General features: G+C 49.0%; 1 protein-coding gene across 2 annotated transcripts; it reads right to left on the reverse strand.

Moving 5' to 3' along the window:
• Positions 1–60: 60 nt before the first annotated feature.
• Positions 61–24,697, reverse strand: LOC120949588 (uncharacterized). 2 transcript variants are annotated; one of them, XM_040366982.2, is made up of 4 exons: positions 23,197–24,697; positions 1,760–2,605; positions 1,038–1,674; positions 61–952 (listed from the first exon to the last, which is right to left on the reverse strand). In XM_040366982.2, the coding sequence occupies exons 1-4, from the start codon at positions 23,218–23,220 to the stop codon at positions 927–929; spliced, it is 1,533 nt and encodes a 510-aa protein (XP_040222916.2). In that variant the 5' UTR covers positions 23,221–24,697; the 3' UTR covers positions 61–926. The 2 variants fall into 2 exon arrangements, with proteins under 2 accessions (XP_040222916.2, XP_040222917.2); XM_040366983.2 differs by lacking the exon at positions 23,197–24,697 and adding an exon at positions 7,160–9,523.
• Between the last annotated feature and the right edge of the window lie 733 nt (positions 24,698–25,430).

The raw sequence follows: 25,430 nt of genomic DNA on the forward strand, positions 1-25,430 counted from the left end.
AAAGAAATCCTGTATCAAATTGGTGAAGATCACATTTTACTTCAATTTTATATATTCAACCTTTCTTTCTATTTCAACTGGCACGGGCCAGCGCCGTCAAAACACTGTGCACTTCAAGTTTTTTCCTTAATCATTTCTTTATCCTCTCAACATAAGTTAAATAATTTAATAAATATCACAGAACTGAATCAGTGAAACACGAAACTGGATAGTTTTAGTCAGATACGTTGGAGGAGGGCGCTTTAAAAATGGTAAAAATTGATCGTAGTACTTCGAGGAAGTAGTAGAGAGGAAAAACATGTTCTGCTGCTTGAGAGGCTTTTGGCATTTTGGCATGTTGTAGAGCGCATGCTAACTCATTTTTATCGTTACAATTACTATGCACTAAGCGAGTCTAACACAACGCTAGAGTATCGCAACAAGTCCCGTGGACGTTCGGCGATCTCTAGCTGATTGTGATTTAATACCGTTCCTCACCATGAAATCATGCACGATATAACAAAAAAAAAAAACGCTACATTGTTATGTCTCTTATCGACCTAGCAGTAGGAATAGTGTGAAGAAAGTTCGTTATCTGCGCATAACGCTCTTTCGCTGTGTGAAAAGTATGTTAAGATAGGCTTCTATCGGGAAGTAGTACGTCGCTTGCTAACATGACTATGTAAGTCACACATAGATCGGTCTAAAAGTAGGGCTTGGGGATAGCAAAAAGTAGCTAAAAGTCTCTTCCTATGTGTATACGCTATAACTATAACTCTTATTAACTCCATATGGCAACGCGTTGTTGCAGGGCGATAGCGCTTAATCTATCAGTTTTTGATTGCTAAATCTACTTCGAATGTAAATCGTAAGCTCCTTCCTGCGGCTCTCTCTCTCTCTCTCGTATCTTCTGGTGGTGCGAACGAATGATGATGAAACGAAAGTCGTTATTTTGGCATTTCCCTGGCACGCACTGTAAAGATTGCAGAGGAAAAAAAGAGGAATTAGAATGGATGATTCGAATAATCCATCTTTAAAGGTTTAAAACGGACACATACTTTCGAGCAGGAAAACAGCCGAACAGATACCGATCATGAAGATGATGCTCATCGTAATGATCAGTACCGTGATCTGGTGGCCCCCGCTCGAGCAGATCCCGGTCTTGATCACGCGCTGCGGTCCACCGATCCCGTTCACCATCGTGAAGTGCGTCGAGCTGGCAACGGACACCGAGTCCGGGTCCACCTTGCCGCCCTTCAGCGAACGGAACGGCGACACGAGACTGGGCCCAACGCCACCACCACCCGCTCCTCCGACAGTGGCAAGCTGTAGCTGCCGTTCGCTTCCACCACCTGTTTCGCCCTCGTCGATGGAAATCTCATCGATCGGTACGATCGCATGCCCATCCTTGCGATAGTCGATCGCCGCATGGTCGGCCGGATGATGATGAACGTCAACGTCGTCGTCCTCTTGATGGTGCAGCAGGATGTTGCTGTTGTAGCGCGATCGCCGCCCAAGCGTCCCGGGATGCGGGTGCGGTACCAGATCGAGCGTCGAGGAGAGGTATCGTTCGAGTGTTCGGCTGCTGCCGGCACCGTCCAGCTTGGAGCCACCGCTGGCAGTGGTTTTACAATGTATTTTGGCAAAGCTCTCAAGGTTTGCTACCGTCAGCAGTAGCGACCCGGATGATGCACTCTGGGAAGGGGGGGGAACGAGAAAGCACAACCATTAGACGCACTGCATGAGTGCAACGAGCTACTAAAAGCTAAAAATTACTTACATGTGTACTATTATTACTATCGGTGGAACCCTGCGACGAGCGGGAACCTCGCTTTGGTCCCTTGCGCTTGTCCGCCCGTTCCTCCTCCACCAGCACGCGGTCAAGCGATCGGCTCCCGCTGTACCGACCCGCGCTCTGCCCAAAGGAGAACGCCTTCCCGTACGCGATGGCCGGTGCCAGTGGTGGTGGTGCATTGGGCGGCCCCAACGGTCGCGGCTGTCGGCTCTTGTGGCGATCGAGCGTGTAGTAGCCGTAGTACGCTCCCCTCGGCACCGCGGCCGATGAGCTGTACTCGTCGAACCGCTGCCTCAGATCGTCCAGCTTCGACGAGGGGTTAAAGTTGGCCAGCTGATGCACGCTGTGCCGGCGCCGCTGCCGGCGATCGTACTCGAGCGAACGGTACGTCGGCTCAACGTAGTAGGGAAGACGTCCACCGCCACCACCACCACCACCCGTATCGTCATCGTACCCGTCGTCTACCATCCCGGCGATCGGGGGATATTCGCCGTGGTACATGAAGCTACGATTAGCATAGCCGGCCCTTCGCAACCGCCGCAAGCTGTTGGTCCGCTCCGCGATGGCATTGGCATTGACGGTGGTGTCGAAGTAATCGTACGGCTCGTTGTTGGCCACTTCTAGCGGGACCGGTGGTGGTGGTGGAGCGGCTTCTATCAAGGCGGAAAGCGATACGGGCCCCGAGGGTGCATTATACTTGGCCATCGTCGATTGCTTCTGTTTCGTGTGGTGATGCGGCTCGTGCCGCAGCGTAATGTTGGAATTGCCCGAACTACTGCTACCAGAGAGGGAGCCTAGTGAAGCCCGAGCAGCCTCCCAACTGTTGGTCATCTGTGTGTGGAGGTAGAAGGTAGAAAAAAGGGAGTTGTTAATTTAAAGAGTGAGCATACTAAAGCAGAGTGGTAATTGAATTTTGCTAATAAAAATAACTAATCCCTATATTTACAGCACAGCACGATGGCGATGGTCAACAATCGGAAGCAAACAACCTTCCCCTCCCTGCCTGTTTACCAACTGTCTCGTGCTGCTGCTGTGGCATTATTATTGCGCTAAGCCCAAACGAATGCTCCCGCGAACGCTTACATCGGCACGTAGCCGTTTGCCCGGGCTTGCCCATTTGAACTACGACTCGTGTCGCCCGATTGAAAATTAGTTTGGTGGCTTGCGGATGACTCACCGCTACCCGGCAACGCTGTGTGTATTTTTCCCTCGGGCTGGGGGACATGCAATCTGCGCGCCAAATCCCATCGAGTCAAATGTCCGGTGAACCGGCTTAACCAAAGAAAAAAAGAAGGCATTTGTATCTCGCGTAACATCGTCACTTCGGAGGCTGGACACACCTTGCCTGCGAATCGACCCGCCGGACGACCACACAAAGACGACATGTTTACGGTACGGTTTGGGTTCGGCGTTTTTGCGGTAACTCATGCGCCTTCGCGCCACTTCTTCCTCGCGCCGACGTGGTCAAAGATAAATTAAACAATTAATAGCTTTAAACTGAGGTTGTTTTGGGGGGTAAACAAGGTATCTATTGCAGGGAAGGATCTCTCCTGTCCAGTTTCCAATATCGGTGGCAATCATAGTAATAACTTCTCCCATACCGCATGTTGCTGTCTGGCGTACGCCTAGGGAGACACGCGGTGTATTGCGCAATGCTACGCGTACGCTCGTACGCCGCGATCGGTGGTTTTCCTTCCCTTTTGAGCGGAATCTTGTTCTACTTGACACTCCTGCGCCACAGTGCGCACACTTTGATATGTGTCCCCTTCCGCGTTCGGCGTACCGCGCCGTGTTCCTGCTGTTGTGTGTGAACGCGCAAGAAGTGAACGGGTGGCGCTCGTCTAAAGAGAATGGAGCGCCCCTGGAAAAGTGTAAGTGTGTGTGTGTATGTGTCTTAGTTCACCCACTATTTACCGACCAAAAGTCAGTTCAGTTCATGTAGTATTCTTTGTACATTGTGTACTTCCGCTGCAACAGCACGTTGCTGGTTGTACGGCGCTAAGAAAGTCACTTCCGATCATGGCGGTTAATGGCGGGGTGATCATAGCACACCATGAACGTGTTCGGAAGCATGGGTGGGAGGGGGCACTTGACACAGACGTCATAGCAACGGTGTCTATCTGCGTTTCCGCTGTCCTCCCGCACCCGCAGTCGGTGCGGTAATGGTAATGGTGGCTTATTGATTCTTCGGCATTGCGCTTTGGTACTGTTTTCGGTCTTGTTAAATGCTTTACTGCTACTGGAGTTTATTTTTGGAAGCTATGTTACCATCGAAGAGGCTCGGGGACGGGTGGCTAATGAACGACCTTGATGGATTGGATTCATTGGACGCGCCGGACTGTGGACTCTTTTTCTTTGCCGTGCGCCGAGTTCCGGATGGAAGATTTCGCTGTGCGTCTAAAGTGGATCCGTTTTGTATTGCTTCTGTTACCGTTCGTGTGATCGCTACATCCCTCGGCACAGCAAACGCGAGAACCTGAAACACACAGACACCCAGCAGCAGCAGCAGCAGCAGCAGCAACAGCATAAAGAGCAGAATCGCCCACCACCAGCTGCGCTTTTCTTCAGTTTCTGTTCAGTCGGTGGTATCTTGATCTCCCCTCCGGCTCGAATGACACCAGTTACCAAGAGTGTGTGCTCGGTGGTACTTTTTCTACCCCTCTGGCCGTGTTCTAGAAGGTGTGGATGATGATGATGAACTGACCAAAAGGAAACTGGGCTGCCGCATTCGATCCGGTTAGCACGACCCGGATGCCCCGGCGATCCTGCTCCAGAATCCGGGTTCATTGGTCGAGCGTTGTAATTAGTTGTTGGGTGCGGTCTGATCGGAGAATATCTCCCTTTTCAGTTTGCTCTCTGTGTCTCTCTGCTTCTCGAGATATTCCTTTCTTTACCCTTTGTCTGATTTATTGGATCATTTATTCAAGGGGGGTATGTACGCGGGCTACATGTGGGCGCTTGCACTGTGCGGTACTGACCGGGTCAATACTCTTCATTTAGGACGCCGCTGTCATTCATGTCCGCGGAACCGTTTGCCAGATGATTAAATCCTTTCCCAATGGTTCCATCAATAAAGTCGCCTTCCTTTTTAACCGATTTTAACCACTTCTCTAAAAGCCTTTGGAGCCGGATGAGTGCGTCCTACCTTTTTTTCGTTTATTGCTTCGTTGTCCATTATCTCGTGCCATGTGTTCTTTAACATAAGTTTTAAATATTTGCTCCATTCCATCCTGCTTTTTTAGGGGGGTAACTCACCTCACCCGGGACAGGACAGCTGATCGAATCGGTTTTCAGTGAGTTTTTCCTTTTGGGCAGAAAATGCGATAAAAGCAGAACGGCGATATGGTTACGCTCGATGAATCCCGCTTCCGTGTGTTGTGTTAACATAGTAGGCCGGGTTTTTTTTTGTCGTTGCTAGGCTTCTACCACCACTGTCAAGCGATACTCTGTCAGTCGCTTCAGTCTGGTTTGCATTGCACACTCCTCGGCCTCTCCTCGGGGGTTCGCTGTCTGCGCGGTGCCTCGGTGCTATCGAATGACCTCGAGCACGGCCTCAAGAGTGTCACGGTTTGGCGACAGCGCGCTCTTTATTGTCCGCCCGTGTTCTCCGTGCCATTCAGTAAGTGCTATGTGTGTGTGTGCGTTGTGTAGAATCAGTGTGGTGTTATGTTTGGTTGATGCATTAAAGATGAGCATTTAATTTTGCGGTTGGGCTGTTTGTTGATTGATACACTTCGCTTATTAACAGCATTTGGAAGTTGTTATTGTTAATGTTGTTGCTTTCATGCCGTACAGCGTTCTTGAAGCCAGTGCCCATAAACAGAGATAATCGAAAGTGTGATAAACGGTTAAGGGTAGGGATTTTGTGTTGGTACATTTAAATTCAACGTTTAAAAAACCCTCATATACTGGTCAAACGCAAAAGGAACATATTAATAATGGTAATACTTTTTTTTTTGTTACAGAATATTCTTCCTGTGCCAATGCCCTCTCTCTCTCCACCACTCCGGCGTGCAGCGAAGCTTCCCCACAATCGATTAATAATGATGCCATAAAAATGAAGCTTTAATTCTGCTTAATTGCCAAGCTCCATACAGTGCCGCAGGCGTCACTACTCGCTTGATTGGAGAATAAGCGACACGAACCGCACACTTTATCGAACGGGCTCGATACGCATCCTGAAAAAAAGTAGCGGCACGACGATCCTTTCATTTCGCTTCCTTGTGCTAGTGGCCACCTTTCATGTGTCCATTTATTTTATTGTGCGTTGTGATAAAACAATATTAACCATCACGGATGCGTATCATAATCACCCCTCTTTTTTTTTGCACGCAACTGTTCAGGCCATCTTCAGACCGGTGGTTTCCGTCATCGCGCCAAACAACAAAGCGCCCCACGGGCTGTACGACCTTGCCCCTTTGGCAGAATCTCTAGAGAGAGAGAGAGAGGGAGCCCCCGGAGGCATCATCGAACGGATCCTATTATTGTTTGCGGATCCGCGTGAGTAGTAAAATCATGAAAAGAGCGCGAATGCACGATCGCGAACATTCCTCCTAAAAGGTAGTGACCGAACCAAAAACAAAAAACGGCATCCCCCGGGCGAAGATGTCGTCGCAAAAAAGGATTCCCCCTCAGCAACGTAGAGTTGGTATGGTTGATAGTAAATCATGTCACTTTAAAAAGAAGAAGAGTATGATAAGAGAATGAACGTAAAGCGCAGCTTTAAAGAAAAGACACATAACAACACCCGGAAACAGGTTGTGGTTCTCCCGGGGTCCCACAATCAATGCTGGTTGGCTGTTTTTTTTTCGACGTCACCGAGCCGCGAAGGTGGTTTCTCTCCAAACGTTGCTGTGTACCGTAAGAGGAAAGCCGTAAAAATCTGGAGGGTTATTCGATTAGCATTTTCATATGATTTGAGGCTGATGGCATTGTCCGAGCAGGAATCGTCGGCAGATGGTGTTTATGGCCATCAAGAATTCCGGACAAGTCTACGCCAGCCAGCAAGAAGCCCTGTGTGTGTGTAGAAATGTATTTTTTTGCACCTAATCACATGTAAATGCGTTCCATTGGCAGAGAGAAAACCTGTTGCTGTTGTTGCCCAGGAATACTTGGATCTTCTTTAAATTGCCTTGGCGCTACGTGATTCGACTTTGGGTGTGTGTTATTTTTAAACCCAAAACCACCCCCGGCCTGCTGAGACGAGAAACAAACAACATAGTTGGGGTGAACAACAAAAACACCTCCAGAGAGTGATGATGACTCCACCGCACATCCTTCGACGAAGCGAGGCCAGTGTTGTCGAATTCTCGCGTTCTTCCTCCCGTTTGTTTATCTCCGACAAAAACCAGTACGTTGTATTAATTTCGGACTTCAAACTTTTACCTTTCTTGGGTGTGGTGTGTCGCGATTGAGACGACAAAATATCCACCAACGCGTTCGTTCTTGGCGGCTGGCCTAAATCTTTCACCAGCGCGATTTTGGACGCGCGGCTGCGGCTGGCACCTTGGTCACTGAACTAACGGGCAACGACTGACCGTGCGGGCGTACCGGTGGACTAGTTTTGTGCATTCTGCCGGATGAATCATGAATCCTCGCCTCGTTCTCGTGTAGTTTGTATGCAGATCAGCGAGCCTACGAGGCCGGGTGGATTTTCCTCCGCTGGATGCACACTCAATGTGTTGTAAGACAAACAAATGAGTCATATGAGGCAGCAAGAACCGAAGAGAGTTCAACAAACGCTACCAATGGTTGTGGTGGCGTTGGAATGTATGCGGTTGCTGCAGGATGTTTTGCTGAATTCCAATCAATCGATTCGGAGGAATCCTTGAACGATTCGTTTGACCGGCTGAATCTATGAAAGCTTAGTCAGCAACCAAAGCTAGGGCTAGATTACGTGGGTGTTAATTGAATATTGATTACCATTAGTTGACACTTCATTCTGAACAATGCCTGCATGAATGCCTGGCAACATATGAAACCATACATCGGCCAATTAGCATAGGAATGTTCGAACTTACCCGAACAAACGAACCGATCATAAATAAGCGGTCTATGTATCACCATCACCATCACCTTCCCATTAAATATCGATCATCTTCGGGGCGGATTTCCTTGGCTGATGCAACTCCGCCTATCAAATTGGTATGTGTGTGTGTGTGTGTGTGTGCGCGCACGCGCGATGCGTCTTTGCCTGGTCGGGGCGGGTTTCTTGATCGCTAACCTTGATCGCTACCGACTTGATCGTGGCCCTCGAGACCTACTTGCGAGGCTATCGCTCAAACGCGCTGGCGATGGCGAAATGCTGCCGTCCAAATGGTCGATGAACTCGTCCCTCCGCTGGTCAAACACCACCCCAAACTACAAAACCTTCAAAACGGCATAGACAAGCAGCCAGGTCTTCATACACACACACACACACCCTTCGGACACCGCTCAATCAAAACGATCGATCGCGCTTTGATGATCGATGCAAGATGCGCGATCAGAGTGCAGCGTGTGGTCTCCTCTACCCATGGCGTTGGCAGTGGCGATGACGGTTGCGTAACGGAAAAAGCAAATTAAATTTAAACCTTTCCCGGCCAGCTAGCTTCACCGTTTCTTCCTTTCCTTTCCTCGTCGAGTTGCTCCAACGCAAGGGAGAGCAACAGCAAAACAATCAAAAATCGCAACGCCTCGCCTCGAACGACGAAAGCATTCACACGCCGAAAGTAAAAGTGACGCTCGTTGGTTGGTTCAACACTTTCAATGTCATTTCTTTTGGACGTACGATCGTTAAAAAGAAGAATCGGAACAACAACAACATATTTTTGGGGGGGTTCGGTGGTTTCGCTGGACAGGGTGTAGTAGTAGCGAGAGGGATCAGGTTGTGTTTCTTGCGCGTTAAAATGAACACAACGAACTCGGGCCGGGCCGGAGCGGCAGTTTTGCAGATTTGTTTTCCGAACAGACCCAGAAAGCAGAAAGGGGGGAAGGTGGACGGTGTATGTGAAGCGTTATGCAAGCAGCTTCGTTCGATCGGAATCTGCGTGATCTTGTGTGTGAATTTGGTGTTATTGTGTCACCAGACAACGAACCCCACAGATAATGTGGCGTCGCCGTCCGTGTTTCGCGTGTCCTGCTTTCGTATTGCGGGTTTAAGGAAGCGAAAGACACACAGGGACTGTGGAAGGACACATATTCGTTTAAGCTGTGTGTGGTGCACGATGAAATAATACATTTAATTAGTGTATTTATGTAACGTTTGCCAGTAGATGACTATTCAAGTTTAACGAAACCTCCCCGATTACATTTTGTTTTCTCTGGTTTTTCTCCAGTTACGATCCGGTTCGTTACAAATCTTTCTTTTAGGCGAATTATCAATTACTTCAAAGAGAAGAGATAATCGACAGAAGATAAAGCGAGAGACAGTGTCCGATGTTTGTTGAAGCGCATCCACCGAGGCAGTAGGATTGATACGCTGCTTCTTGCTGCTCCAAACTCGCTGCGCCTATATTCCAATAGACTTCGGTCCGGTGGCAACACTTTCAAAACGGTAGTGGAAGCGGCGAGCGTACGAATGTGAAGGTTAAGAGCTGCGTCCCGTACAGTTAGCGTCCGCGTTGTGGCTTAAGATTGGCGCCCGAACAACGCTACGTCGCGCCTTGATTCTTGATCCTGAATCCCGATGGCAGCTGCTGATGGCACGGATGCATCCGGGTAGATGGGAGACACTCCGTGTGAGATGCGTTCCAGCAAAAATAGCACGCCATTTGCTCAAACATTAGAGGAGAAGATTTATTGCCCAAGCGGCTTAGATATGCATAGTGAAGGCAAGGGAGCAAACCTTCCTTATTGGAAATTAGTAAGTAAGCTCAGTATTTATCTTCATTTACAAAAAGGTATATAAAATCCAACACAGCTCAAATACAGCACAAAACCTGAACGATAACGGAGTAGTGCTTCAAAAATCCCTTTCAAATGCTACCGCCAAGAGCAGCACCAGGCGAACCACATTTACCGAACAGAGTAAATAAAAGTCTATTGCTTTGCTTCGCTACCGCTTCCATGTCCCTGTTTGTGTGTGTGTGTTGGTTTGTTTGCAAAATGCCAGCAAGCAAACCCCGCAAGGCAAGAACAATTTTCGTAAAACGGCTCTACGCGCGCGCGCGCGCGCCCTGTTTTCGGTGTGTTTGTTTGCGCCGTGTCAATGCCGAGAGTAATTCCCCAAGAGAGTAGTTTCAAGTACACTGCTGCGGCTTGCAATAGGTGTTTCTGTACGTTCTGTGGGACATTTTTTCCCCTCTTGATATACCCAGATTTCTTCCAACTGTTTGCTTTCAAAATAGAGTTCTGAGCTGTCCCAAAGTTGTCGGCTTCCGGCATTCATTCCGGACAGCGTTCAGCGGGGATTTACCCTGTCATGGGTCATTAACACGCTCGCATCGATAACACAGCATCATCGTGTATGCGTATGTGTAATGTTTATCTTTCCCGCAGGTCCAAGCAGTAGCCAAGCGACACTCATGATCGCGTCGAGAGTGGTGCTCGGTGTCGTTAAGAATTCCTCAGAATTCCTGCTTACTATCCGCTGCTTAGAGCTCTACACTAGAGGGTCTAGTCATCGCGAGAAAACCTTGTGACTCACCACTGCGACTCACTTAAGTGTTGATCAGCACAAATTCTTCATTCCTCGCAATTGCTGCACACCGATGTGCTCTCTGGTTTGTTGATCGGTTTGATATCGTGAGCCTCCGATGGAGGAGGACGGGGGGCGAAGGTTTGCCAATTTATTTGAACCTTGGAACCTCCCCCAATAGCCTCCTACACCGATTGCTGGCACAGCGGTGTGCGCTCGTTTTCCCAGCATTCTCTAAGCGCAAGCAAAAAACACAAGCGATCTCTTCAGTCCCGCGATCACCTAGCCCAGCGGGTGGTGCGATTTTCAGTATTTCGCTTTTGGGGTGATCCATTTCCCTCAGCCCTCAGCAGCATGTCGACTGCGGTGCGAACGACTTCTTCTAGCGCAAAACTGTCGTCATTTTCATGTCAGAAGGTCACTCGCGTGTACTTGTGTACTTGTGACGATGATGATAACCTCAATCTTTGCGCAGTTTTATGGGCCGCGCACCGCAGGGAGAAGGATGTAGCGGCGTCACCTTTTGCATGGGAGATCTGCGGGATTGTTGAGCAATCTGTTGTGTATTTTTGGGGTGACCCCATGCGGCTTGGGAAAATGTTAAAGTCAACGCCACAACCTTTGATAGCGGACAATGTGTAGCGCCTTTCCGCCGCTTGTCGTCCACTTGACACGGCCCACTGGTACAAATTGGTGTACAAAACGCAATGTGTCGCAGTGAGTAGTGCGCAAGCGGGAAACCCGATGGCCTCCGAGCACAGGTGGGCGTGCGTGAGTGACACCGCGCAAAGGCAGATGACTCCCATAAGCCCCCATAACTTCCTTCCTGCGCGCCTCGGCTGGGTTCGGTCCGGTATGCTAATGCAGCTGCATCCATCATGCACACGCGTGCATGGTCGCATCTTGTCCCTTTCTACCCGCCACCGTGTGTGCCGTTGCATCGGTCGTGTGCTTTCGAAGGTGAGAGTCAATGACGCGTACAGCTCGTTTGCTCGCTCGACTGCGCTCGACCGGAGCGGGCTGGAGCGGGCCAAAATGGACCGTGACCGCGAAAATGCTGACGACAACGGCCACCGACGACTTTTTGACGCGGGCGCGCGGATTAAGAATTCCACCGCGTGGCTAGGTGGCTGTGTGGCACGATTTATGTGTCGTCCGGACTCGCCGCTGCTCGTGCCGCTCGTGATAATCACTAACCTACTGAATTATGGCATCTCCGCAGCAAACCGATCGGTAGCGTAGCGTAGCTTTGGTACGGTAGTGCCTGCCCGAAGGACATCTTCGCCGGATTCACTTGCTACTAGCCACAACACAACACCCGCAGACAACAACACCACCGGGGCTTACCGATCGAACGTATCGCATACCACTCGATTCCAGTTCGATTCGTATTGGACAACCAGCAGGCTCTTCGCAACCCGAACCAGGGCCCTGAAACTGGCTTGATCCCGGGGCTTGCCGGCTCACTAACCTTCGGCCACTAATAATAGTAATAATTATTCAATGTTGTGCGGTGGCTGGCTCGACCGATCGAATCCCCCCATCGGCACCCGCTCGCACATGGACGTGATCGTTACAAATCGTTATTTCCTCCGGATCTTATGCCGGCCCGGGGACAATCCATCACATTGTCGTGGGGCTGCTGCATAAAGGAGCATTCTCGCAGGTGGCAATGATGGTGGCGTTTTCACTGGCGACCGGCGTGCCGATCGCGGCCGAAGGTAATTGAATTAAAGCGAGGTTTAAGAACGATCTGTTGCTGGCCCAAACCCAGGCGAAATCGAAATTGATTTGTCTCTCTCCGTCCGGCCAGTGGCATGGATGGCAAGATATTTCAGGGTTGTGCCGCTCGGACGAAACGAAGAAACTGGGGTTAGATTGTTGGAGGTGGAAAATCCGACTCAAACCGATTATGAACGCCACCACGGATCGCCGGTACTAACCTGGAAGAGAGAAGGAAAAGAGGGTAGCCGACGAAAGGTTAATCGAATGGAACTCGCTATGTGAACGTGTCTGTTAGATAGCTGAGAACGAATGTTTTGGGACTGTGTAATCACAATGATTGTACATAATTAGTTGTTTAAAGCACTAAACAAAGTCCTAAAGGAGCGTGTTTTTCTCGCACTCCATGTGTGTCTCCTCACGCTGTTTACTATTCCGTGATAATTTGTACTGCTTTTGGCACTAATTATCGACGAAGAAAAAAGGCATCTCTATTAGCAATTCTTCCCCCTTGTGCTCGGATAAAAGCATCCCGTTTGTGTCAGGCATAAACAAAGAAAATAACGCTTCCTTTTCGTTGTGTTTGTCACAAAACGCTGTGCCTAATGCACTCACCACCGCTCAGTGTCATTGTACGCCGTGGCTCCGCGTCGCCGCGACGTACACCAAGTGCAAAAAGATCATAAAGAAAACATGATAATTTGTTCCGTCAAGTGAAGATCGCGTAGTGGAGATCGGGAGGACGAGTGGCACACTTGGGCGAGGGCCCACAAAAAGGTGATCTCGGCGGTGGAACGATCGGTCGGTCAGGGCAGCGGTGTTAAAGCTGTGACGATAATCTTTCTCACCGGTAGCAGCCGCTACCTTGTGTGATGATGATGGAGTCTTTATAACCTCCTTCTCTTCCTCCTCCTGCTCCTTCCACCACGATGCTGTGTGTAGTGACGATGCAGAGATGTGCAAGGTGTGGATGGCGCCGGGCCATTTCGTCTCTCTCAACAACAACAACAACAACAGCAGCACAGCTGATTGCATAATTATGCCAAGGTCAGCAAAAAGAGCCCTCCCGTTTTGAGATGTTATGTCTGCTGGGACGGCGGGTGAGGTGTCGGTAGTGGTGGCCAGTTATCGTTGCGATGGTAATTAGAAGCAACGCGGTGCAGGGAGAGAGCACACAGCTTCTCGCACGGTCGCTTTTTTTTAAACAGGCATGAGAAAACATGCTGGTTGCAGATTTTGGTGTGCTGGTGCGTAACATGATACGGCATCATCCGGCCGGGCACCGGGAACGAAGGGCACTTTAAAAGCTGGTGTAGTGTCAAATTGCAACCGACTGACATTCCCTCACCATTTCGTTTGCTTTTACCCAGTAGGTCACTGGTACATGTGACTGGGATAAGATGACGAGTCTTTTAAAAGCATTTTTACTTCAAAGAGAGCCTACGGAAATGCCTCTTCTATAAGTAAGAAAACACAACTGTCTGGCAGTAGATACACTGCCGCCCGTCCGTGATGTGATTAACTATTCTGCCTTCGAAACCACACCGTCGAGATACGGCGCGAGCTCGGTGTCGGCTGCGCAGTGTTGTGGCAGCAGGGCTAATCTCACCGATCAATCTCAGCCGATTGCAGTGCGACCCCGACCTTCCCGGGCCTGATCGGTAGCTCCGAGCTCCCTGCGACTAGCGAGATACTGCGTTCGAATCGTTCGATCGTTGCTCTGAGCATCGGGAATTCTTTGTGAGCGCCCGCATATAAAGGTTCTATTAATTTTCGTTCTTGTACCGGCAGCATGAATTTGAAGGTTGGGAGTTGCTTTTATAACGTTCAAGCAACAGCAGCAGCAGCAGCAACGGTTCATTGCGTTCTAAGCACGATCAAAGCACGAAGATCGATGCGATCTATATCGGTTTTGTAGCGCATTTTGTCGTTTAAGGAATAGCAAACACTGTTGCGCAAACGCCTGGAATGTGCTTAAAATAATTAATTAAACCCTTTAAACATTTTAACCGAACCGCGTCATTCGATCGGCAGATCCTATTCGTACACCTTATCCACAAACAAAGATTACAACAGCCTGTGGCTTGTGGCAATACTCGCACGTACTTTAGCCCGTACGACATCGCCGCAGCTATTACATCACAGCTTAAAGCCGTTCTGTTTTACGATTATCGTTCTGGTGCCGTTTTTGGCGGGTACGGCGGGCTTGTAGTGATCGCATGCGCAGGGATCACTTTATTACACTCGGCGCGTGTACTCGACGTGTACTCTCTAACCATCCCGAAAGTGTGGTGACATCTTCAACGTGCAAGCGCTGCAACAGCCAACGCTTGACAAATGCCGACCGACCGTCGAGCAGGGATCACGGTTCGCAGCGCACTCGCATGACTGACAGACAATGGGGCCTGACGGTTCGGGATACTGTGCACAGGAGGAATTAGGTCACTATGGAGTGTGTCGCTGCCGGTGTGTCGCAACGCCGGCTTGAACCTTTCGGTAGCAAAGTGTGACGCTCCAAAACCGCACCACCTTGGCGTGCGGGAATTCTTTTGGCAAACGCTATTCAGCAAGAGGTCAACGACGGTGTCACAGTGGTTGTGACACGCAAATCCTGATGCTTCTATGTTGCCATGCAGCGTTGAGGGGCAATTATAAAAGCAGCTCGTCGCCGAAGTGAGTTAGATCGTGATGGGAATGTTAGTACATGGGTTGGAGTGAGGATTGTACCAAATGGCAGGCTGTGCAAGAATGGTTAAAAAGGCATTTGCTTTGCCTAATAAAATTAAGTCCTCCAACGTTGCACAGTGTCATCCGTGTTTGAACGCCCATCTTTTCAATCTTTTCAACCTCCCCCAGTAAAAGAAAAAAGGTGATAAAAGTATGTATTTGCCCTCAATTGCATCGATTAGCATTTTTTCATCTTTTTATCTCACTTCAGTTCACCCTCGAAGGCCACTTCTGAAGGCGGGCCATATCATACTCCAATGGTGGTCGTGGTGCTGGCGTACGGGCGCTGGCGCTTCCACACGTCTACCCGAAAAAAGTGCGTCTCTTTAGCATACAATAAGCATACAATGCGGCCGTAGTTCATCGTCACCATGCAAGAAACCGCCAATATCTCCCTCCCTCTCTAAAGCCAAAAATTCAAACCAGCACGCCCCAAAGAATGAAATATAAATGCTGCGCTTCATTCACCCACTGACACAGAAAACGCGACACGAAAGACTTCAACGCTAGCATCGGCGGGAAGCGTGTGCGCTTCGGTTTGTTTGGGTTTTTGAGCAGTAGCGTAGACGCCGCGACTTCAGCGCTGTCGATTCTTTTGTCTGGCGCACACGGCCCTTTACTCCCCAGTATCCCCCACCCTCCGGCCGTCCCTTTTGCGGTGGGAGATGTTTTGAAAAATTAATTTACGATTTGCGCTTCGCGTTTCCCTTCGGCCACGATAAATCTCCTCTCGCGTGATAAATGTTTCATTGTGGTGTTGGGGGAATGGCACCGAAAAGAAAAGAGGTGGTAGTGCTGGAATGTGAATCGATGCTGTGCTGTGTTTTTAGAGTTAATATCGAGAGATTGAGCTTAAATATCATTCAGAGTGACATTCTTAAGATCATACTTTTTGTTTGCCGTCTGGTTCAATGCAGCAGCTGACCTTATTCTACGGTCTGATTTATGTTCCCGCAGGCAATCCGTCTGTATCCGGCACGATCACAGGCCCGCTGAGTGATGACGCATGATGTGTGCCGTGTAGTGGTGGGAGCTCGGAATCTGATCCATCGGAATCAATTGCAGAGCCGATTCCGATACAGGAGTCGACTCCGGTTCTGGAGCCGACTCCGATTCCGAATCCAGATTCGATACCGGAGTAGACTTCGTAGCTAACTCCGATTCCGGATTTGGATCTGGAGTCGGAATTGGCTTAAAAATCGCAAACAGTTCTGGAATCAGAATCATAATTGGCCCCAGAATTGGAATCGGAGTCAGAATCAGAGTCTAGGAATTGGTTCCGAAATCAGAATCAGTTCTAGAATTGAAATCAGAAGTTTTAGAATCGAAATCAGTCCCAGAATCTCGATGACAATGGATCGTTACAAGTAAATTTGGGTTCTTGGCGCCTATCTATACAATGTCGGAGACAATTCTGATTGCGTAGCCAACTCCGGTTCCTAATCCAGATTCGATACCGGAGTAGATTCCGTAGCTGACTCCGATTCCGGATTCGGATATGGAGTCGGAATTGACCCAAAAATCGCAATCAGTTCTGGAATCGGAATCATAATTGGCCCCGGAATTGGAATCGGATTCAGAATTGGCTCCGGAATCAGAGTCAGTTCTTGTAACAAAGTTCTAGAAGCGAAATCAGTCCCGGAATCTGCATGGGCATAGATCGTTACAAGTAAATTTGGGTCCCATGCAGCTACGATTGTATAGATAGCTGCCAAGAACCCAAACGCCTATTCTTATAGAGATACCGAAAACGAACTTGATTCCGGAGACGATTCTGATTGCGAAGCCGACTCCGATTCTGGAGCCGATTCCGATTTCCGCGCCGATTTCGCAGCCGTTAGCCGAAAACTGATTCCGAACCTACTATTTGGAATCGATTCCACACAACTTAGGTGCTAAATCAATTCCGACCAAAAAAAAAACCCAACACTAGTGCCATGGCTGCAAGCCTTTTTTAGGAAGTTTTGCTACAACTTCCCCCCGGGCGGGTAAGCGATAGTATGGTTGATTTGTAACGCACACGTGAGTCCCTTTCCTTGTCAATATCCTGCCGCAAATCGTGAGCACCAATTTAGCGAATGTTGTGTGTTGCGCGTGTGTCAGCGTGTACAAGACAACGATCGTGTCCGGGGATTCCAACAGGGGAAGGAAAAATGAAACAAACCTAACCGGAGCTGGTGCCATGTGGTCATGCTTTATTTAGTACCCCTGTTCGAAGCCGGAGAAGGGGAAAGAATAGTGTGCGCATTAGAAGGTAGTATTTATTACCGTCATTATGCAGCGAGGATATACTATGTAGCAGAATGTTTGCTGGCGAAGCCTGTACTCCAAACAGATGCGTTTACGCAGTGTGTTGTTCCTAGCAGCTCCGGGCCACAAGATCCGGCTGTGTTTGATTTATGAATTTTACAGTGTTTTTGCTTGTCTTTGGCTTGCTTGAAGCATCAACAATGTGTGCCTTTTTGTTTGCACAAAAACACGCACACACAAAGGGCTTCCCTAGTGAACTATAAACCTTCTCCAGTAGCATTCAGGTGCATCCAATCAACATTGCAAACGGGGGGCAAGGTGGGTCTCTGATAATGCTTCCAACCGATGCAGCTCATTAGAACATTTTGCGCAATACAAGCGTGTGGGATAAGCAACACGATGAAGAAGAGTAGCAGAGACGTACAAAATGCACCAAACAAACCACTGTACTGCTGCTGCTACCAGCGACGAGCCCAGTTTCTTGTTGCGGTTGCCAACAATGCGCGAGCACCAAACAGTTTCACAGCCACGTATAACAGCGCACATTAACCAAAGGGTGAGCTGGTGGTGGTACAGTGTTAGTGCACCCTTAACCCACCCGAAAGCAAACCCATTTTGTAAGCCCAATGGGTGGAATGGGTTTTGCAATGGGAGCCGCAACGCTGGCAAGCTCCAAGCAGGGTTGGGATGAATGGACTAAAACACAGTGGAAGAAAATGCTTTCTATTTGTGTCACACTTGATTGAAGCAAACAGAGCAAGAGACAGGTGTATTGGCCTTTTTCGAATTGCTCAAATTAAGGGTTTTTGTATACGCCTCCCTAGGTCACAGTGTTGGGGCTACTCCCCCCCATGTGTCATATGGCATTTTCTCACCGCCGTCAGCGGTACACCGCCAAAGATTGATCGGAGCCGATAAGTTTATCTTTCCCATTTCTATTGTAAGCTTTCCGAAACACAACACACCACCAGCAGCGGCAATAGTTTGGCAATAGTAATTAATGCTTGTTTGCCAACATCATCATCATGCTTGCTGCTTGCAATTTGTCACATGAAAAAAAGTTGCATTAGCAGACAGCTTCGGCGACAGTAAAGATAAGATCGAACTGCACTGTACCAGCAACCCGGATCAAGACGGCTGGACGGCCGCTCGGCTGTTTGTTTTTGCTGGTGCCGCTCGATGTTGCTACAACAATGCGTCACATTCAAACCCAAACCCCGTAGGCGCCGTAGGCGTGTGTGATCCGGCTTTTGTACGGCAGCACACACCGTTATTTTACAGCGCCCCTTTTAGATTTAGATCCTTTTCCGTCTGTTTTGTGTGCACGAGATCTGTTGTTCTGGTCCGATTTGTCGTCACGTGATTTTACAATCCTTTGCCCAAAACAAAACAGCAAAATCCCCGGATACAGTAGAACCGAGCTAAGTGTGCACACGGCGGGCGTGTTTGGGGCAGTGTGGGTAACGCTTAACCGTTCTTACTCATTCTCAGGCGCCTCCGTGCGTTTTATTTTTAGACGAGGCGGATTTTACGATCCGTGTCTTCGTTTTTTTTTATTGTTGCCTTTTCCATGTACGAGATTAATGCTCCACGGTGCGGTGTGTGTGACGAATGGTGGCTCCGTACGGGTGCGCTGTTAAAGCTTGCTGACGCTTTGACTATTTTTATGCCAAGAACGTGTCGCGAACCGTTACGTTTCGCACGGAAGCATTCGCTGGCACAAGGGTACCGGATCTGGCTGTGGTTTATTTTAGTTTTAGTTTGAGTTGTTCTTTTTTTCTATTCACCTAATGCCCTGATGAGAAGATGGGGCGCACGTTTTTGTACGAGTAGATGATGCTACTGACAAAGTAAAGGGTGATTCCCCTGCTGGGGTAACGCTATTCGCGATGTTTAATATTCTACGTAACGAACTGAGCAAACAAAAATAGTCACCCCGAAAAGCGCAACGAACGTTTAGTTGCGTTTTGTTGGTGGATTTGCGCACCGTTCGATCGTTAACAGTGACCTATTTTTGAACCGATCGCGACGTATTACGTACCGAAAGCAGCCGCCGCAAGGCACATGATTAATCCTGAACCATATCGTTAGCCTTTTGATCGATATTGTGAGGGAAAGTATCGCGGTGTGTAACTGCGTAATGTACCGAGAAAATTAAATTGTCCCTCCATAGAGAGAGAGAGAGAGAGGGCGAGAAAGTCGTGCCGTTGCATAAGGGCACCGAAAGGATCAAAGCAGCGAAAGCCCTGGGAGAGCAAACACGAGTTTGCCGTAAGCACGGGCAAGTATTAGCGAAAAAGGAGGCGGAATGAATTGTCATTCATTTTCTATCAATCATTTAATCTGCCAGAGCGAGCGCTAAAGCGCGAACCGAGCGCTCGAACGGGGCTACTAAGATCCAGATCACGATCATACGCGACCGTGTTGCGTGCGTTCGATCCTAGGAAATGAGCTGTACAGTGCAATGAACTCTCTCTTTTTCCTACTAAAGGTGTGCCTAAGGGTGTAAGTCACAACATAATCACTCGTCGCTCGTCAAGAGGAGATTAAAAATGAATCAAAATATGGCTAAGCTATTCGGTGCGTCGGTGCGAGGATCACCCGTGGTTGCGCCGTAAGCACGTTCGTCCGTTCGCCCAACACCCGCTGTCAACTGACCTACAAAAAACCGATGTTGCACCGCAACATTTTAGGGCAGTTCTCGGGCCACGCTAGCAAAGCGGGTCTTCTCACGCACCCCAGGCGTGGAGATGGGTGCAGCAAATGGACGATCGGCATCCGATAAGCACGCCATCGATCCTCGCAAAATCGAGCGCACGCCGGCGCGCAATACCTCCAAGTGCGCAAGTGCATGCAACTTCGGCGGCACCTTAAGCTTTTTGCAGGTTGACCAACACACACACACAAGCGCCCGCGCGCGATCATACTGTGGACAGCGGCAGGCACGACTCCACTCCAAAGGGCAGTGCAATGTTTGACGTGATATCGCGCGTGTCCCATCATCGTTTGCCGCGAAAGAAAGGCATGAAAACTCACACACCTGCTGGCTGGTGGTGGTGGTGGTACTGGTGGTGCGGTGATCGTTATCGCGTGCTGCAACCTGTGGCCGCATGAAGAAAGATACAAGGCGGGATAGTTTTGCAACGTGTCTCTAATGGTCAGGGTGCTGCTGGTGCTGCGATGGAGGGCTACTCCCCGTTGCAGGGTTAATTAAAACGTTTTAAGGGCAACCGAGAACCACCCATCGGTTGGAATGGGACGGCGCAAAACATTTCTGCAACACTGTTGGCAACACACACATACGCACGCACGCGCTCTCCATGATACCGATTAGTGCAGTTGACAAATGTAGCTTAGCTCGGAAATGGACGGGTTCGTCGCTTGAAGTCTTTCGGCTGAAAGTAAAGGTTCGTCGCTTGAAGTCTTTCGACTGGAAGCAAAGGTTCGTCGCTTGAAGTCTTTCGACTGGAAGTGAGGGTTCGTCGCTTGAAGTCTTATGATTCGAATGATCACATTTTTCTCTTCGTCATAATATAAATTTAATTTTAATCACGCCAACTCAATTGACGCGTTGACTGTCACTTCTTATTGCAAATATAATGCTCCGATCGTTCGCGTCTGACATTTAATTAAATACGTTTATAATTAGATTTCAGTTTATCTATCGAATCACATAACGCATCTTGTTTTTAATTTATTGATAGCAATCTAGAATTCCTTCGGCGGTTTGCGTGACGAGCGATGCCGTTTCATGCCGTTTCTAATAAATATAAAACAGAGATACCAACACTCCTTTTAAATGATTCCAACACACAAGACAGCGGCTGTTTTTTGTCGTTTTTTTCTTCTCTCTGTAGTTTTGAATCTATGTCACTGTGCGAAAAGAACAAGAAGCATCATCCGCTCGAGAACGATACCGGTACCTTCGTTTGTTTTTTTACACGACACCTAATGAATGTGCAAAAGACGAGATGTTCTTTTTTTGTTTTTGCATAACAGTGCCCAAGATGAGTTCTAGATGTCGGTTGAGATCGGTTTGTTCTTTGCAAGCTGCGAGGAAGCCGGGCAAATTGACCCTATGGGGAAGCGGAAGGCGCCGCAGGAGGAAAGGGAAGTTTGCTGCCGATACGAAGCGGCGGTACGATCACCATTGAACCGTCGGATCCGCGCTCGTTCATCGGCGGAAGATGCAAATTGCGACCGACTGCAGTGGTGGCGCGGTAATGATCGATCATCGCCGCAAACACTCTTCGCGAGAGGCAGGGCAGCGGAGCGAAACCTTACCATCGCCATGCTACACCATCATCGTGCGCCAGCGATCGCATGCTAGCTACGTGTTCGTGGCCACGTTGGCTGGGGCGATCTCCTCTCCTGTGCGATCGATCGTTTGAACAGCTGATCTACATGTTTTGAAGCCAGCTTGGGCCCTCGGACTCGGTGACGAGCAAAATTGGAGCGTTTACTGGAAAAACGGTCGACCTTGGTAGAGCGACAAGGGGGAGGAGGGGTGAGGGGAGGGGGGCGGTAAGAAGGTCGCCTATTTTTACCCTACTTCTGGCTCTCCCCCTTTCTGGCAGTTTGCCTGGGCACTGTATATTTAAATATTTTCATTGCCACGCACGGACGTGCGGGAATGAATATAGCGCAGGCCATTTGTACGTGGTGTGTAAGACATCGATCGCTTCTCACAAGTCGAACGATCCGTGTGCATGTTGTGGATTGCTATTTGCTTTCGGTGGAGGCGATACTGGCATACTTCCGGATTGAAAAAAAAGACACCACGAGAGTGCAAAGACTTTGACACCATTCAATTACCTCAATTTTGAAGCCGATCATGTGTGGAGAGGGAAGTATTAAGACGCGTCTCCTCTTTTTAAAAGGTCAATTATGTAAGCTGTAGTCTATTTGGGAACTGAAATTAAGGCTCGATAATCCTCTTAGCTCGATGATTGCGGCTTTTTGTTTCCCTTTTGCGCTACTGTGTTTATTCTCGATACTTTAATGGGTCTTTTTTTATTGATTCGATGCGAACAATTTCGCACTTTATACTTTTTGCCAAGCAACTCGAGCCATGTGAAAAAAATTGCAACCAACACAAAAATCTTCAGCAACCATCAGCATCTACATTACTAAACAAAATGTATGCAGGCGTTTGCCAGTGTCCAGTGTGGTGATGGCTGTTGTTGCAAAATCCCACTTTGGAGTACCATTTCGAGGTCTTTCTTTCTCGCGGGTCCGATAAGACAAACCTCCACAAGAGCGATACGTGATGGTTGCTGCCTATGCGCGCAAGAGCTCGTATGCAAATCGTTTGCGCATATGCATGGTGAAGAAAAATCCACCCATTCTCGGCTGCTGCGGGGCCGTGATGGAGCCGCGCAAGATTGGCCGGTGCTAAGTGTGCAAAAACACTAGCTAGTAAGCAGCAGCAGCAGCAGCAGCTGGCTCAAGCCATTGTAGGTGTGAAAAAGAAGAACCAAATTGTGGTGAACATCATGCGATCAAAGATGAGTAAGAAAGGCCACCCCGACTGACGACAGAAGCGTCGTCTGTCGATTTATCGGGTGAGGCGCGCGAGTTGCTGCAGTGTGCCAGTTTCCATGTTCTCCATCCATTGTCCCAAGCGGGGCTTGGATGTGTGTTTCCATGTTTACTCTTTGCGCCCCCATCGTGGATGCAAAAAGCAAAATATTTGAATTTAATTTTGATTATCTAACGCAACCGGTAATAGGCGCTCTAGAGGGAGAGAGTGCGACTTGCTCGCGTGAAATTGAAGGCACGCGGTAAGACGGCGGACGATTTTTACCGATTAGCCACGCATCATTCGTCCTGTGCAGTGCAGTGTAGATTCGCTACGATCATTTCCAACGATAATAATATCCATTGTTTAGGTGCGCTTAAGACCAACGCCGCAGCCAAAAAGGTCACGCTCATGCGGGCGCCACAGGGCCGCTGCTGGAGAGAAAACTGCTGGCGTCAACTTTAAATCATAACTGTAGGCCGACCACCCCCCCTTACTCTGGCTGCTAATATCTTAATTTTGTGGTGCGCCCTGCACGTCTTACATCACACCGAGACACCGGCTCGGTCACAACGGGATATTTACCTGCATGAAGGTGTTAAAGCTCATCGTGTGTTGATGGGTGCTTGCTGTTCGTCTAAATTGAACCTTTTTTCAGACACGCACGCACACACACAAAAACACTAGTATACACAGCTTTCTTTATGTTATCTTCCGTCGAAATCACGCAAAGCATAAAGTTTATCACCAGCAGCAGCAGCAGCAGAAGAAGAAGCTGCTTCTTCCTTGATCGTTTGTTTTGGATCACTTCGGTTGGGGCCTTCTGGCAGCCTTTTCAATGCACACTCGATTATTTCGGCTTATGACAGGCTGCAATGTTTGGTTGGGGGGTTTGCACTTCTTTTCCCCACTGCCTACTGTGCAATACACACTTTCACACACTTTGGCATATTCTCTCTCTCTCTCTATCTATCTCGATTCGATGTCACTCTGTGTTTTTATGCATTTTTCACCAACACGAACGTTGCTTGCAATACCGCGGCACCGCGCACCGCATTTGCCAATCGTTGGCTCTGCTGCACGCGCGTCTGGTTTGCGCAGCCAGTGAGTTTACGTTTAAATTTCTGCCCAGCTCACTCAAAACGTACGCAAGCGAGGTACGAGGTTATTTAACTGCAAGCACGCTGCCAATACTTTGCGACGCGGGAAATGGGTTACACACACTGCGGAATTGATTGACATTTACCCAGTCAGTTCAGCTTCACCGCACGACTCGTCTCGTGCTGCGGTCCGCCAATGAATCATGCGTGTGTGAGTCGGGATAAAACGGCCAACCCCGAAAGGAAGGTTAAAGAAAGTCGGTGAGTTCTTGGCTGGGCAGGATTACATCACACATACACCCGATGCGGGGTCCTTGAAAGTGTCTCTGTCGCGTCGGGATTGCGCAACGAACCGCACACTTCCTGCCACTTCGCGCTATTCTGCAAGGACCTTCACACGCAAAGCACTCCAACAAACGATTTGGGGCGCACACACTGCACACTGTGTAAGTCTCTCGTGGCACGCGGCCTTACTTCTGCCGGTACACTTCGGTGTGTGTGATAAAACTGAACTTCAAAAACTGCACCACCACGCAACCACCACTTTTGGATGCAGTTTCCAAGCTGGCGGAGCTGGCACGGAGCGTTAACGAGCCTGGAGGAGTGCGGAGGAGTGCGGGCAAAACCCCTGGGCTAGATCTTGCGCAACAAACCCCAACCGGCCTAAGGGGGAGGGGTTTGGGATATGGATGCTGGGGTGTTTGTGTTGGGTTGTCCCTCCCGGGAAGCTCTGGTGGTGCGGGGCACGCAAACACGATCAATCGGTTGTTCCACCTCTTTTTTGGATGGCTAGCGGATCCCACGACAACTTTAATCACACTCCGCGGCGCACTCACTGTACTCTCTACTACTGCTGGCTGCCTGGTGTGTCGGCACACTCCGCAAAGGCTGTGCATAAACTGACAGTCGGCCCGCTGCTGGCGGTAGAGTTATATGGGAATTACATAAAATTTGCAAACCACACATTCTCTCTCTCCCGCTCTGGTTCTCTGTGGTGGTGCCTTTGATCTCACGGAGGCACGGCACAGCCGTGTGAGAGTGAGCCGTGCGAAGAGATCAGCTCTCTGCGTGACCTAGTGCGGATGCTGCGAGAGCGAACCTCAACCGCACTCAGTGAGCGGCGATTGCTCTCAAAATGAGATGAAACTCTCTTGCAATGCGAGGCCCGGATCGGATCAGCTGTTGCCTGCCTATAGTGAGCAGGTGAGCAAGCATCACTCACAGAGCTTCTCACTATCAATGAATGCTTGAAAATTCTTCTCACTATGTCCTTAACGATCATTTTTGTAGTTGAATATTAAGTAACAAAATAATCCAAAATTTATTAAATCCCTTCGTTTGGGCATTTTAATTCCTTTCATTATACAACCGGAACTACATGCTCGACACAGAACGTTCGAGCCGCATGCGAATCAACATTAATCCAATCACGCTCATCGCACGCATCCCGGACCTACCCGCTGTGGCACGTGACGAAGCAAATTTCCTTACAAGCTGTACAGCACAACAATTCCAATCGGAAACCTTGGCAGTCGAAGTGGAAAAAGTTCACCGACCATCGATGGACAATTCCGGTGGTAAGACGGTGCTATAAATAGGGACACACGCCTGTACAATTATCATTTCCCGGCACCAGGCACAGGCATTCGACAGGTTCGATCAAATTGGTTCAAATAGATAAGCAAAAAATGTTTCTACATTCTTTCCCATTCTACCCAA

The sequence above is a fragment of the Anopheles coluzzii genome, chromosome 2 (assembly GCF_943734685.1).
Source record: "Anopheles coluzzii chromosome 2, AcolN3, whole genome shotgun sequence".
NCBI classification, from domain to species: domain Eukaryota; kingdom Metazoa; phylum Arthropoda; class Insecta; order Diptera; family Culicidae; genus Anopheles; species Anopheles coluzzii.